The 16097-nt window shown below is 40.4% G+C and overlaps 1 protein-coding gene across 1 annotated transcript; it reads right to left on the minus strand.

Moving 5' to 3' along the window:
- Window positions 1-341: 341 nt before the first annotated feature.
- On the minus strand, window positions 342-6800 carry LOC110156364 (toll-like receptor 13). Its single transcript, XM_055147804.1, has 4 exons — window positions 6716-6800; window positions 1638-4160; window positions 914-1031; window positions 342-846 (listed from the first exon to the last, which is right to left on the minus strand). Exons 2-4 carry the CDS (start codon window positions 4129-4131, stop codon window positions 582-584), a joined length of 2877 nt encoding a protein of 958 aa, XP_055003779.1. The 5' UTR covers window positions 4132-4160; window positions 6716-6800; the 3' UTR covers window positions 342-581.
- Window positions 6801-16097: the final 9297 nt, after the last annotated feature.

A 16097-nucleotide genomic window follows, 5' to 3' on the forward strand; every position in this document is an offset into this window, starting at 1 on the left:
TGAGGTGGCTCGGGCATCTGTTCCGGGAGGAGGCCCCGGGGAAGACCCAGGACACGCTGGAGGGACTATGTCTCTCAGCTGGCCTGGGAACGCCTCGGGGTCCCCCCGGAGGAGCTGGAGGACGTGTCTGGGGTGAAGGAAGTCTGGGAGTCCCTGCTTAGGCTGCTGCCCCCGCGACCCGGCCCCGGATAAGGGGACGAAAATGGATGGATGGATAGTACAAAACAAAGTATAATTACTACAGCATATTGGTTTGAAAATTGCCAGATAAAATTCTGGGAGTAATGGGGTTGGGATTTTAACTAAATTCAATGAGCATAAACATACAAATACAACAAGAGCAGAGTCATATTTTCTATATATTTTTCAGTGTAAATCTACAGAAACTTAAAGTGGTCTTTTTCTGCTGCCATCATTGCAAAACACCCCACAATAGTAGGTCCTATGTTTTGGAGAGGTTAAAAATTAGCAAGCTAGTCACAGCAATCAACAATTCAAAACAAAATATTCTATCATTTGAATGAAAGGTTTTCAAACCAGCATCTATGAAAAACCTTTCTCCATTGTGAGACAACATTTATTTAGTCAATAAGGTGAACACTGTCTCGGTGCATCTGATTGACAGTGAGCCGTAGTCTGTCCTCCTCTGCTGTGGTTGTGGACCTCAGGGCTTGCCGTAGTTTCTCCCAGAACAGTTGTGGGTTGTCTGCGGCGCGGGGCCAGCTCAGGTATGAGCGTCCCCTCAGCAGCCTCTTCATGCGGTAATACGGAGACACGTGAGACACAGGGATGTCCTCCAGGAACAGGAGGATCAGGACGTCCTCGCGCTCATCGAACAAACGGAAACTACAGCAAAGACCAAATAAGAATCTGTTCTGAATGTATATCTTTTACACAGTTTAAACAGCAGTACCTGGCCAGCTGCATCTCTTTGGAGCACCACTCGCTCTGCAGATATCTGCGGCTGATCACACAGATGGTTTTCCTGCTTCCATAAATGGCGTCAGCAATGTTCTCCACAATGGGTTTCCCTGTGAACATGAAGTAGTTGTTCAATCTTTATTAAGTGACTATGTACACTATAATAGTTTAGTCTAGTTTGGATACACTTTTGTCTTAATTTTCACTAAATCTAGTGGGAGTCACAGTCACCAACACAAGCTCTGATGAAGCGATCTGGTTGGTAGCCAAACATCGACCTCAAAGTAAATCCAGTTGGTTTAGTTTAACTTAATGCTAATCTTATTCCTCGATGTGAAATCAATTAGTTCATGGCTAAATACATTGTAGATTCTCACTGAAGCCATCAAAACTATGAATGAACACACATGGAATTTAGTAAACATAAAAGAGTGAAATAGCCACTCTTTGCTTTGATTAGTGCTTTGCAAACTCTTGGCATTCCTAGACTTCATCATCAAAGGTTTGCAGCAGTCATACACGGCAAAGACGGTTTACTTTGAGGAATCTGAATATTTCTATACTTCTAATTCCATATGTTTGATGTGGTCAGTATGGATCTAATGTGGAAAAGTCTAAACATAAAGAAAAACATTGAATGAGAAGGTGTGTCCAAACTTTTGACTGCCACTGTATGTGATGATGGACAGTTTCATGTATCACACAGGGGAATGTACCTGGGAGGAAGTCTCTGTGGTGCAGGCAGAGTCTCCAGCCTTGCTCCTGCTCCAGATGTGGCACTAGTTCTCTATAGACCCAGGCCTCGTCTTTAGCGTTGTACGAGACGAAGGCGTCATATCGACACGCCGCTCGCTTCTTACGGTTTTTAGAATCAAACAGCCAGGCCAAGAAGATGTAGTAGGCGTAGGTCAGCTGAAATCGGCTGAAATGGTAGATGAATGAGGCCACAAGGGTCACAACAGTGAGACATGAGCTGGATATGAAACAGATAAAGCCAATGTCCACAAGACAGGACTGTACATTGAGATCCAACAGTTTTGAGTCTTTACTTTGTGGCGGGTAGCTGCATGTGAAGTTATGGGCACCTACCACTTGAGTTTGATTGTTGTTTACAATCCACTGCACAAACCAGGAGTTGTCACAGTCACATGTAAAGCTATTTTTTTCCAGATCTAACCCGGTCAGCCTAGGTAAGGACTTGATGGTGTCTTCATTGATCACAGAAAATGTGTTCTTTTTTGCCAAGAGAATCTTCAGATTTGTCAGGTTGGCGTGGATCAGAAAGTCTAAGGAGCGAAGGTTAGTGCTTGTAACTCTGAGTTGAGTGAGATTTGAGATTGGAGCAAACAGATTTGGAGACAAATCAAAGAGATCATTAGCACCAAAGTCCAAGGAGATGAGATGAGGTGTGTGGGTGAAAAATTCATCAGGAAATTTCTGAAGTTGAATGTTATTGCATGAGAAATGTAAGAGATTTGTTAGACCCTGAAGGAAATTCAAAGGGAAAAGGGCCCGTCCAGTAGAGTGCTGGACTGAAAACATTAAATTCTCTAAATGTGATAAGTTCATAAATGGAGGCTCCTCTAAGGGATCAACGTCTCCATATTTGATATGATTTTTTTGTAGATTAAGTTGTTTTAGATTTACCAAATACTTAAAGGGAGCACTGTCAAGTGCATCTTTTTTTAGTTTATTTTCATGCAGTTGTAAATCCATGAGACTTGTCAGACCAAAGAAGCAGTCCTCCTCTAGAGTTTGAATCTGATTTTGGGCTAATGACAGTTTTGTAAGTGAACGTAAACCAGTGAATGCACATTTAGGAACAACAGTGAGTTTGTTCAGATTGAAGTACAGGACTTTAAGATTTGATAAACTGTTTTGGAAAGCAGTGCCCAACTCCAATAATGCATTTTCTTGTAGTTTCAAAATTTCCAACTGCAATAATCCAACAAAGGAGCAATTGCTCAGTGCTGAAATATGGTTTCCTTGAAGATCCAGTTCTTTGAGGTTTGTCAGTCCTGAAAAGTCCTGACATCCAAGTTCTGTGATTTGGTTAAAGGCGAGTTTGAGTTTTCGAAGTTTGTGTATATTTCTAATTGCAAATGGGACACTTGGGAGGCTGTTCTTGCTGAGACTGAGTTCCTTTAGATAATCAAAATGAGCAAAGGAACCATTTTCAATTTGTTTAATCTTGTTTTCCTGCAGATCCATTTTATTTACCTTTTTGCACATTTGGAATAAACTTGACTTGATAGAAAAGTCTGTGCTTTTCTGTATTTGTAGGTTTGATAATTTTCGCATGGAGCAGGACATGTTTATCAAGTCACTAAGTCTGCTTTGCATTGAGTTTAATTGTAAATAATTTAAGGACTGAAAAGTTGCAAATAGTTTTCTCCATTCATCCATAGATGCCAGTTCCACCCCGCTAACGTCCACAGACGTCACATGAGCCAGCAGACTGTGCTTCTGCACAGACCACGACAGGTTGGCCTTAACTGTGGGATCTCCAATGATCAACCTTTTCAGTTTTGAAAAGGCACCTGTAGTTACCTCAAACTTTGTAAGTGGATTTTCTGACACATCAAGAGAGTAAATTGTTGAGGAATTTGATAAATCTTGGGACCTTAAAGTTGTAATTCTGTTGTTTTTAATGATCAGGTTGCTTAACTGTGGCATGTGCTGTATGGATGAACGGAGCTGTGCAATGGAGCAGAGTCTATTACTGGACAGGTCAAGAAGTGAAAGGCTCTTCAGGGATCTGAAGGCATTTGGTGCCACTGAATCAATTTGATTAAAGCTAACCCTTAACTCTATGAGTTTGGACAAACCATCAAACACTTGATCCTCAAGTTTGACAAGGGTATTGTTGCTCAATATCAACAATTTAAGGGAAATTAACTGAGAAAATGTGTGTTTACCAATGTTTGAAATGGAGTTTTGATTCAGATCAAGCTTTGTCACATTTGGAAAATGTCTAAAATTTAAAAGTTGTATCTTTGAAATGTTGTTGTTCCTCAGATCGATGCTCGTCACAGTGGGAGGGATGTCTGTGGGGACCTGTGTCAGTTGGTTCTGGGAGCAAATGGCTGAATCTTCAAAAAGGTAACAACTCCTGAGTGAAAACCCTCTGACACCGAGGCCAAAGTTACTCAAAAAGAGTGAGTAAATCTGAAAGAGTATCACAAATGATCTCATGATTGTAGAGTCCATTTTTGAGGAAGTTGGTTTCAACTGCACGCCTAGAACAGAAAAGGAGAAGTTAGTATTCTGTAGCTGAATGGCGTCCCTTTGCTGTGAGTTGTGTTATAAACTGTCAATGTTTCATTACATTATAACAAGAAAAGTGTTTTGCTAATGAATTATTATAAGATGCAGAAAGTTTCCACTGGACACTGTATTTGTTCCTACATATGGAAGCATAATGTTTTTATCATTTGAATACAAAAAACACAAAAAAGTTATGAGTAAGACAAGTTTTCCCCCGTGGAGTGGCCCTATGTCCTGTTAGAAAAGTCAGTTTCACAGAAATGATTGACTTAAACCAGTTTCTGTTCTCCAGCCGCAGACAGACAGAACAGGACAGTGCAGATGGAGGGGGCACTACCTCAGTCCTCTCAAAAGCAAATGAAGAAATGTTTCTGTTGGTTTTGAGTAAATCTGAGGTGTCCCACAGTTGAAATGTGTGTAAAATGAACTGGCTGTCATGATGTGCTCCGGTGTCAGGCGTATGTGGATTTGTGTGTGTGTTGTTGGAGCTGCTCTGGTGCTGTGTGACCCTGGGCCCCTGGTCCTGGTCTCAGCTCTAGCACAAGCATGAGGCATGAAGCTTTTAACAAGAGGTGTGTCATGTCTAAGTATCAGCTGCAGTGAAGCAGACTGAGGGAGTGGTGTGGAGTGTTTAATGAATTGCCAGAATTGTAAAAATAAATATGGGACTAATCCACTGAAAAACACAACATGTAACATGCTCAAGGCTTCTTTTATTTGGCAATACTGCGCTGTCCTAATGTCTTTTCTTAGTCTGTCTGTGGTTCTAATGCTGCAGTGTTGCATTTCCTCACATCCTCGTGCTCTTTCATTTAGTGACCTAATTATTCCCATTGTGCCACTTTGGTTAGTTTATAAATTTAGTCATCGGTAGGGAGGTTTCCATGAGCCGGGGAGTAGGCTGGGTCTTATAGACAGTGACAGGAATCAGGCCTGTGCTTTGACTGACAGTCCAGTGCTGTGGCAGTGGAGTGAGAAGACACACGTCTCATTTGTGCTGCTCTGTTAAGCACCAGCGATCAGCAGAGCTTTGTACAGCGGCTCAAGAGACGTAGTGCACATGAACACTACTGTTACACACACTGACACATCCTGCTCTGTTACACACACTGACACATCCTGCTCTGTTACACACACTGACACACTGTTACACACACTGACACATCCTGCTCTGTTACACACACTGACACATCCTGCTCTGTTACACACACTGACACATCCTGCTCTGTTACACACACTGACACATCCTGCTCTGTTACACACACTGACACATCCTGCTCTGTTACACACACTGACACATCCTGCTCTGTTACATGTCTGTGTGCAAAGCAGTAAAATCAGAAACATTTATTTGTCTATAAATCCGCCCACACATCAACGTGTTTGGAACCAAATGCAGTGCACACCCTTGACACGAGAATGTGAACTGTGAGCAGGAGCAGCAGTGGAAACTCAGGTGAGAGACATGGGAGTGGAGCACCGGGAGTGAGTGTGACCAGGGGAAAAGAGGAGATCAGCTGGTCTGTTGTGTAATGGCCACAGTGGTCAGATTGGTTCAGATGCCATCATCGTATTTGTACTTGTAAAGTCCCACTCCAGCCCCCAGTGATCACACACAGCCCCACCTGGACACGCAAGATACAGCAAAATATGAACCCCCGTGTTTGTGTTCTGTTAGCTGGTTGTGAGTGTCACCTGTACTGTTTTACACATCTCTACCACATCCATCACTCTGTTTCTGGAATTATTTATGGATTGCCCAGTGCAAGGGGCTATGCTGTAATACAATAAGCACATCTATAAATGACTGTGTGCAAAGTGCCCACGCTTAGAAAAGACACTGAGATACTGAGAATCCTCTACTTTTCTGTGGCTCGAGTGCGGCTGGTGTCCTGCCCAGTGAGCCTGCAGACTTTTGGTTACTCCATGGGGAAATGTAGCTTACTTGATTCAACAGTTTGTGATTGATGCAAAACAGCAGGAAGTGTCATGTAACCTGCAGTAGTGATCTGTCTAATAACCTGCACACATGTGGGCAGTTTTAAAGGGCAGCATTATAAACTTTGCCATCTGTTGTACAGACTTTTTTTTTTTTATGTTGGCTTTAAACTCATCCAAGCCTCATTCTTATGCAGTCTGCATTGACTCTGATACATCATCAGTCCCTAAATCCAAACATCAAGTGTGTAAATTACATCTTGACCGTGACTTTATTTTCATGAAGTTACAATTTTAATGTCGAAATGTTACTACTTAGTTTTCATAAAGTGATCTTTATACTTGGATACGTAAATATCTATATATAAAAACCGGTTCTGTTTTTATTTAAGCATTGCACTGGAAGGAGCCATCAGCACAACTGCATTTATGAATGATAAATATCTTTACTATCTACAATATTAGCACAGAACTATATAAGCACCACACACGATGAAGATAAAGTTATATACACACACAACTGCTGCTAACTATAGTAAACCTATGATCATTGGCCGATACTGTAAACTTACTCAGTCGATTTACTCACCTGTAGTTGAACCTTCTTCAGCAGTGTCCTTTCTCGCCTCTGCATGACTCAAATATAAACAATAGGTTATATCACCTTCTGAGGAAGTGAGAACTTCAGAGGTCCCCCTACTCAACATGTACAACAATCAGAGTTCTTCCTTGCAATTGTTCTTTCCTTGCCATAAGCCCAGTGCAACTGCAAGCTTCTAAAAAGCTGTCATATGGATCACTTCCAGGGAGATCTGAAACCTTTCACCACCTGCTTGTCTTCATGGAGATGTTATTGCTCTGTCTAGAAAGTCCCACAGTATAACATTAAACTTATCTGTTTCCATGGAGACAAGCCCATAATGCTACCAGGCCAAGATACAGGTCAGATCTGTGGAGAGGCAAGCTCACTCACTATAGGAATTCATGGGAAAAGGAGAAATTCAATTTGTCAACTGGACAAAAGTTTATTTTGTTCGAATATGTTTTGCAGATCATCCAAGCTGCTTCTTGCAGTTCTGGTCAAAATGCAGGTGGAAACAATAAACTTTTGTCCATATGACAAATAGAATTTCTCCTTTTTTTTTGTATTTTTGAACACTGAAAGCTCTGTAATTGATTTCTTTTAAAAGTGTAGTTACGTATAACATGTTAGCCATATTTCATCTCCACATTGTTCAAAAACATGTCCTGGCAAAAACAAAAACACAAACCAGTGACAAACCTTGAGCTCTTCCTAAACCTTTGGTCTCTGTCACAGGCCCTTTTTTCCATCCTCGTTTGTCTTTTCTCTCTCAGATTCAAAGTCAAATCCAAAAAGTTACGTAGTGAACTTTAAAGGTTATATATTATGCAAAATCCCTGTGAGCGTTTAGCCATGTTAGAATGCTGTAACCTCGTCAAAAACAGACCTGGAGTTGTTTTGTTTTATTCACATGTGTTTGAGTAATCCTGCACTGCATCTCCAAAACTCAAACTGCTCTGTTCTACTTTGTGATGACATTTACATTTCAAACAAGTCAGTTTCTTGTGTCCCGCATCCTCTTCTGTGGATCTGTCTCAGTCTGGCAGCGGCCTGTGTATTGTGTGAGTTCCTCTTTGCACATCCCTGTACGGCTGTTTCGGCATCTGGTTTGTTGTTTTAAAGCACAAAAAACTAACACACACCTCAACACGTTTCAAAGAAGTGAAGTGTATTTGCCAAATATCAGAGCAGATACTTGTTTTCTGTTATTTCCTCAAATATGCTCATTCAGGCTTTCTGCAAACAGCTGAATGTTCTCCCGCTATCTGATATCTGTGTGTTTATTCATCAGATTAGGAAATAAAAAACGCAGATTTGAAAGGACAGTATGAACATGTCAATACAGTCACTATGGTGGAAGGGATTGTCTTTTTAAGATATTGAAGAGAGAGCTGTTGACTGACTTTGTCTTTTTGTCTTACCCCATAAATAATAGGACCATTGCAAAAACTCACTCTGATCATACAAAAAGTAATTTTTTCAGTTGATCAATAACTGAAAAACTAACTGATATGTTAAAGGTGGACTATGTAATTTTTCTGGTTCTGTTTACACTGCAAAAAGAAATATCTAGGGATGGGTTCGGCATCCTGCGGCTCCGGAGCTGCATGTGGCTCTTTCATCCTTCTGTGACAGCTCCCTGACTTTTGAAAATAAATAATCAGTATTTAATCACAATGTATTTTTAATTTAATTTGTTTGTTTTTACATGTAATTCTGAATTTGTAGATGATGGTAATCTTGGAACATTCAAAGAAATGTACCACCGACACCAGCAGCATGATTTATTGAGCTTTTTCGACCCCTGGTAGGTAAATGATGGATAAATCCAAGAAAAGAAATGTTTCTGAAGAAAACAGTGTTTATTGCTACGTGGGCAGATTCATTTTCTATCACGGCTGATGAGACTGGTACATGCGGAACTACAAAATGACGGAACACAAACACACAGCAGTTTTGGTTCGCTGTGGGTGGATAATTTAAGTTTGGATTTTTATTTCCTACAAGGAGAACTCAAATAGACATTGAGCAATAATGTGTTTAAAGCAGCTTTGCGCACATTTGTTTAAGTTTACAGAAATTAAACTTAAAACCATATGTCACATTTGCATAAACTATAAGCTCTCTTTGTGTCGCTGATGTGGTTCAGCTTCTGTCAGACTAAAGGACATGACTCAGTGGAATATGAGTGTTCTTTCTGTGACAGAGGGGTGTTCTGTGAGTCTGTTCTGTGCTTCTGTGAAAACTTTTCACAGATTATAAATTTGCAGGTCATATGCAAGGACTGTATATATGAATGGACAAATATTCTCTGTAGCCTTTCATTGATTTCATAAATGCAGCACACTACTACAGTGTGTTACACAGAGCATACAGGTAAAAAAAATTATATGCAGCATTATCCTTATTTTAGATGTCAAAAGGGTTTTGCGGCTCTGGGTGTTTTTCTTTTCTGTGTGTTACATTCCAAATGGCTCTTTGAGGATTTAAGGTTGCCGACCCCTGATCTCGGTTGACCAGACACCCCAAAAAATTCAGGACAGTCCCAAAATCTAAGTTGTTGTCCCTAATCCCGAATCCGGCCCTAAATGTCCCAGAAATGACTCTCAAACAAAATACTGAGGAGTTATTTTCTGATAAACATTAAAAAGTGTTGGTGGAGAGGTTGAGTCGACTGCACACGGACCTGACGCCTGCTGACAGGCTGCACAGACCCTGACGGCTTCTAAATGACTGCATACGGCTCCGGCTACAGTCTCTATGTACAGGGTATCCCCAGGTTTGACCACAGACTGTATATATGAGTGGATGTAGCTAACGTGCTAGACACCGTGTGCCAAATAGGAAGTTCTCCAGGAGGCTCTTCCGGCTCCTTCTGATTCTGGTTCCAATTGACTTACATTAGGATCTTGTGGCTCCTCTCTCTGTGCCTGCTGCATCTCGTCATTTTGGTCTTAAAATATTCGTATTAACCTGCTCACATGATCCTGAATTTTTTTTCGCTATTTTGTCCATAAAAAAAAAAATCCTATTCATAACATAAACCCTGGCACCAGATTCAGTCCTTTAACCGTGAGCATCATTTGAGCGGCACTGAACGCTGTGGGTCACACTTAGTCTTACTTTTATACAGTCTGTTGGTTTGACTACCCCAAATTTAAGACTTTTTAAAGACCTTTTTAAGACCACTTAAATGAAAATGAAGACCAACATCGCACCCATTATGTGAGTGAAAAACACCAGACCCAATTCTAATAAAGACCAACCAACTACTGTCATTTATGAACTATAAGCCGCTGCTTTTTTCTCACACTTTGAACCCTGCAGCTAATAAAATGAGGCTAATATATGGACCATAGACTGTATAAAAGAAGTGGACTAAGCACAGCGCAAACGTTTTTATGGACAAAAAAGCGAGAAAAAAAATTCAGGATGATGTAGAGCAGGTTAATATGAATATTTTAAGACCAAAATGACGAGGCTCACAGCAGCAGGTACAGAGAGAGGAGCCACAGGACCCCAGTGTAAGTCAATTGGAGCCAGAGTCAGAAGGAGCTGGAAGAGCCTCCTGCTGTACTTCCTAATGCCAGCGCGCTATGTCCACTCATATATACAGTCTATCATATGGACAGATTATGTGTTGGGCACATTGTTCATTCATGTACACAGTCTATGGTTTGGTAACACAGTGGATACTCGCAGCCTGAGTGCAGAAAACAAAAAACGCCGCTGTCTGTGCGGTTACACATGGATCTCGGGTTCACATGAAGTTGCTACACGAGCTCGCGATATTGTCAGCGCACTCAGATTGTTGATCGCCGTGTGATAAAATAAATTATGATGTTAAATGAACATTAGTGAGGGGGCGATATGTTTTACCTGTGTGTGTAAATGACAAGAAGAAACGTCTCAAACTTCAGTAGCCAAACGTCCACTCAGACCTGATCCATACACCTATCCCCGTCCCCGAGAGTCTGACATCTGCTGAAATCCTACGAGACACTGACATGATACAGACAGAATAGAGGCTCTTTCTGCAGGAGACATGAGCATTGCGTCGAAGAAGATGCTCATCTGATTGTGTTTTGAACAGTTATTTTGTGCTTCATTCACACACACTCATAGAAAACACATGAAGAAATACAGATGATGCAGATTTGAAGTTAATGCGATTGATGTGACTGTGGAAGAAGGAAACAGCTGCTGCACGTGAACTCGATGTCTGTGAGTTGATGGTGAGACTTTAGTGACGGCAGCGTGACAAACTGACTCAACGCAAACAGACAACAAAAACTTCAGAGGCAATAAAAGCACATGACCTGAACTTGAAAACATTCTTGAAGACATGGACACCTGCGGCTTCTATTCAGGTGCGGCCTATAAATGTACAATTTTAAAATTTTGTTAAAATGTAGTTGTGTAAATGTGTTCAAATTTAGTTGATGATTCTATATATCTAGAATCTAAGAGCCACTGTGGATTAAACCGACACTTCCCCATGATCCATCCAGCGTCTTCCTCCACTCTGCTTATTGTTTGGTTTCTGGCGCCGTGGCAATGAGTAAAGTATTTATTTACGCATACTCCAGATTAGACGTTCATTCACGTTACGTGTTTGTTGTTTTTTTTCCTCTCTCCATTTAACATTGCACTGCAGCCCGGTTAAGTATCCAAAATAATAGGCTAATGAAATTTAAGACCTTTGTTAAAAAATAAGACTTATAAAAAATAAGAATTTAAGACTTTTTAAGGCCTTAATACATACATCAAGAATCTTGGACTCATTCATCAATAAATTCATTGCGCAGTTCATACTGGGAAGGATTTTCTGAAAAAGTGAGCATCAAACCTCCATGTTTGTTTTCCAGTGGGATGTGTCTATTGACAAAGTTGATCTTTTCTAGTCTTTTAAGCCATATCACTTTTGTTTCTGGTTCTGATCTTGTCATATTTTAGTTTTGGGATTCGGACATCGTAATTGTGAGGGTGTTGGATCCTAACAGCGAAAAACAGCTCGAAAAATTGGTTTGCGAACTCCATAGATGCAAAAGGGAATCAGATGTGTGTGACTGCAAACCTCTGTTCAAACTGTTTCTCTTCCCAATGGAATTGAAAAATAGTGAAAGGTGAAGGTGATGGGCAGGACTGATCCACGGGAAGGACGAAAAGGGAAACTTTGACTGCCTAAATCATCCCGAGTTTGGAGTGAACATTTTGTATGTATCCTTCCCAGTATGCATTGTGCAATGACTGGAAGTCTGAGATTCTTGATGCGTCTATTTAGGAACATGAAATTTAAGACCTTTTAAAGACTTTTAAAACCCCGCAGCTACCCTGTATTTAGTCTATAATTAAGCACAAATACACACTGACGATAAGCAAATTTTCATTCATTCGACATGACGTACCAGAACCCCAACATCCCGCTAAAAACAAGTGTCAGTGCAGCATCAGGAGGAGAGGGTTTAGGAACTATTAAAAAAACAACAAAACCATGAACAAAAAAAAACCACTGTCCCGAATTTCAGCCAATCTCATGTGGTCAACCTAGTAATATCTAGGTAAATTCAAATGAAGACAATTTTACTTGATTTCAGTAGATTTGAATAAGTTTTTTTTTTTTCTCTATTCAATCTAAATAAGATTTATTTTCTTATTCCAAAGAATTGTTTTGTGTAACAAGATGTATTTTTCTGTTTTAAGTACGTAAAGTCTGGTTCCACTGGTAGATCATTTTACTTGACATGTGAAATGTGCTCAAATGAACAGAACATTTTCTTCATTCAGGTCATTTTAACTTGGCAAGATATTAGTTTTTGCTCTGTATTTACATGGAGATATTATTGTGTGCGTTCTTTTACCCTGTCCATTTACTATTTATAGTGTAGTATATTTTACTTTTATCAGGTTTTCTTTTTTAATCATTTTGGTGATTTAAAATAATAATAGCATCATATCTGAAGTTACAACATCATTGCACACTGTAGTATTTTCAAGACTTCTGCTTTGCTGTTTCCTTATTTTTGGACAAATAACAAAAGCTCTCTTATCGCGTTCAGGCCAACAGAGAACAGAGAACAGTACTAGTTCCAGTTTCCACACCTAATCTCGACCCAACTGACGCAGTGTTGGGAGTGTGACTATGTTCCCGCAGTCTTAATTTCCCTCAGCATTATGTTTTTTGTTTGTTTTTTTTCCCCCAAAATTAGGCTCTGTCCCCACATTTCCTTTATCATCAGTTTGCATCAGATTTTATCCCCATTTCTCCCAATTTGGTCGTCAGTTACACCCGACCTATTGTCCAGCAGCAGAGTAGAGGTGTAATGTAGAGGTCATGGTGCAAAGGACCCGAGGTTGAAATGACTCTGAATCATCCCTTTAAATGTGATATAAAAATAAAAATGACTTGAATTAGAGTTTCATTTTGAGAAGTGAACCGTGACGACACAGTAGACGTCAGCAGGGTCCTCCAGGTCACACACTGGAAAATAAACAAAGAAAACGTGCATGTGGGGGTGCACTTGTGAGCGTGTGTGTCCACGTGTGTGTGGGGTGTGTGTGTGTGGGGTGTGTGTGTGTGTGTGTGTGTGTGTGTGTGTGCGTGCGTGCGTGCGTGCGTGCGTGCGCGTGTGCGTGTGCGTGTGCGTGTGCTGTGTGTGTGTGTGGAACATGGAGGAGAACTTAAGTGACATGAAGATTGTGCAGTGTTCAGAGGAGGAGACCAAATACTTGTTGTATCTGTGTTCGTCTGGTGAGGTTCCATGTTTGGATCGGGCGTCGCTGCCTCCTTCTCCACATCAGATGTTGTAGCAGAGTTTGGCTCAGATAAATAATAATTTGTGTGAGTACAAACGCTCACTGGTGTCAATGATGTGATCCATGATTGTTATTTTTCTCTCTGTGACATCTTCTTTCTTATGGCCTGGTTTTTATTTGGTGCAAATCCACACTCTCTGTTGATGACACATCACAGGTTCACTTAACTGGTGCAGGAACCAGTACTGTTCTGGCTGGACTGAAAACAGTTTCTGTAGTGTCCTGGTTCAAAATAACATATTTACAAGTCACTTTATTTTCATACTTGAAGCTGTGTTTAAATGTCCTGTTTCCTGTCAGTCATTTTACACACGTGCATACGGAATGTGATTTCATGTCTTTAAACACTAAACACAATACACCCCAGATCCCCCATGGATCCACTCTCAGCAGTGTCAAGTGTGAAAACCCTGTGTACAGTTGTGTACAGTTGTGTACAGATGTGTATAGATGTGTACAGTTGTGTACAGATGTGTACAGTTGTGTACAGTTGTGTACAGTTGTGTACAGTTGTGTACAGTTGTGTACAGTTGTGTACAGTTGTGTACAGTTGTGTACAGTTGTGTATAGTTGTGTACAGTTGTGTACAGTTGTGTACAGTTGTGTACAGTTGTGTACAGTTGTGTACAGTTGTGTACAGTTGTGTATAGTTGTGTATAGTTGTGTATAGATGTGTACAGTTGTGTACAGTTGTGTACAGTTGTGTATAGTTGTGTACAGATGTGTACAGTTGTGTACAGTTGTGTACAGTTGTGTACAGTTGTGTACAGTTGTGTACAGATGTGTACAGTTGTGTATAGTTGTGTATAGTTGTGTATAGATGTGTACAGTTGTGTACAGTTGTGTACAGTTGTGTATAGTTGTGTACAGATGTGTACAGTTGTGTACAGTTGTGTACAGTTGTGTACAGTTGTGTACAGATGTGTACAGTTGTGTACAGATGTGTATAGTTGTGTATAGTTGTGTGTATAGTTGTGTACAGTTGTGTATAGTTGTGTATAGATTGTGTACAGTTGTGTACAGTTGTGTACAGATGTGTACAGTTTGTGTACAGATTGTGTACAGTTGTGTACAGATGTGTATAGTTGTGTATAGTTGTGTATAGTTGTGTACAGTTGTGTACAGTTGTGTACAGTTGTGTATAGTTGTGTACAGATGTGTACAGTTGTGTACAGTTGTGTACAGTTGTGTATAGATGTGTACAGTTGTGTACAGTTGTGTACAGATGTGTACAGTTGTGTACAGTTGTGTACAGTTGTGTACAGTTGTGTACAGTTGTGTACAGTTGTGTATAGTTGTGTATAGATGTGTACAGTTGTGTACAGTTGTGTACAGTTGTGTACAGTTGTGTACAGTTGTATGTTGTGTATAGTTGTGTATAGATGTGTACAGTTGTGTACAGTTGTGTACAGTTGTATACAGTGTTGTATACAGTTGTGTATAGTTGTGTATAGATGTGTACAGTTTGTGTACATTTGTGTACAGTTGTATACAGTTGTATACAGTTGTGTATAGTTGTGTATAGATGTGTACAGTTGTTTGTACAGTTGTGTAAAGATGTATACAGTTGTGTACAGTTGTGTGTACAGTTGTTGTGTACAGTTGTGTACAGTTGTGTACAGTGTACACATGTGTACAGTTGTGTACAGTGTGTACAGATGTATACAGTTGTGTACAGTTGTGTACAGTTGTGTATAGTTGTGTACAGTTGTGTATAGTTGTGTACAGTTGTGTACAGATGTGTACAGTTGTGTACAGTTGTTGTGTATACAGTTGTGTAGTTGTGTCAGTTGTGTACAGTTGTGTACAGTTGTGTATAGTTGTGTACAGTTGTGTACAGTTGTGTATAGTTGTGTACAGTTGTGTACAGTTGTGTACAGTTGTGTATACAGTTGTGTACAGTTGTGTACAGTTGTGTACAGATGTGTACAGTTGTGTATAGATGTGTACAGTTGTATACAGTTGTGTAGAGTTGTGCTTGTGGCAGCACATGGATTGATGCTGTTGTGGAGAGTGGTGGGAGAGCGAGCAGAGGGATAGAGGTTTGTTGCCCCTAATGACAGAAAAGATGTTCTACTTCTGCTGGTTCTGTTTAAAATCCCCCAACACAAAGACGACACTTGTGGCTGCAGCAAACTGACACAAATAAACCTGATAAATCTCAACAATGTGAATATGAGTTTTTAAAAAAAATAATAAAATCCTGGAGGTGTACATCAGTGAGGAGCTCTGCTGGACCACTCGCCTCACCCACATGTACCCCACCCTCCTCACCCACATGTACCCCACCCTCCTCACTCACATGTACCCCACCCTCCTCACTCACATGTACCCCACCCTCCTCACTCACATGTACCCCACCCTCCTCACTCACATGTACCCCACCCTCCTCACTCACATATACACCACTCCCCTCTCTACACACCAGGAAGCAGGAATCTGCATTTCCCTAAACAAATTGAGTCTTTCCCTTTTATTTTATTATTATTTAATTTAGAAGATTGAGAGTGAGAACATAATTTCAACTTTTCATACGTTCATGTTGAATTGAATTGAAATTGAAAGTGCTGTG

This window comes from Boleophthalmus pectinirostris, unplaced genomic scaffold (genome assembly GCF_026225935.1).
Source record: "Boleophthalmus pectinirostris isolate CB_2022bp ecotype Guang Dong unplaced genomic scaffold, ASM2622593v1 HiC_scaffold_9, whole genome shotgun sequence".
In the NCBI taxonomy this organism is placed as follows: domain Eukaryota; kingdom Metazoa; phylum Chordata; class Actinopteri; order Gobiiformes; family Gobiidae; genus Boleophthalmus; species Boleophthalmus pectinirostris.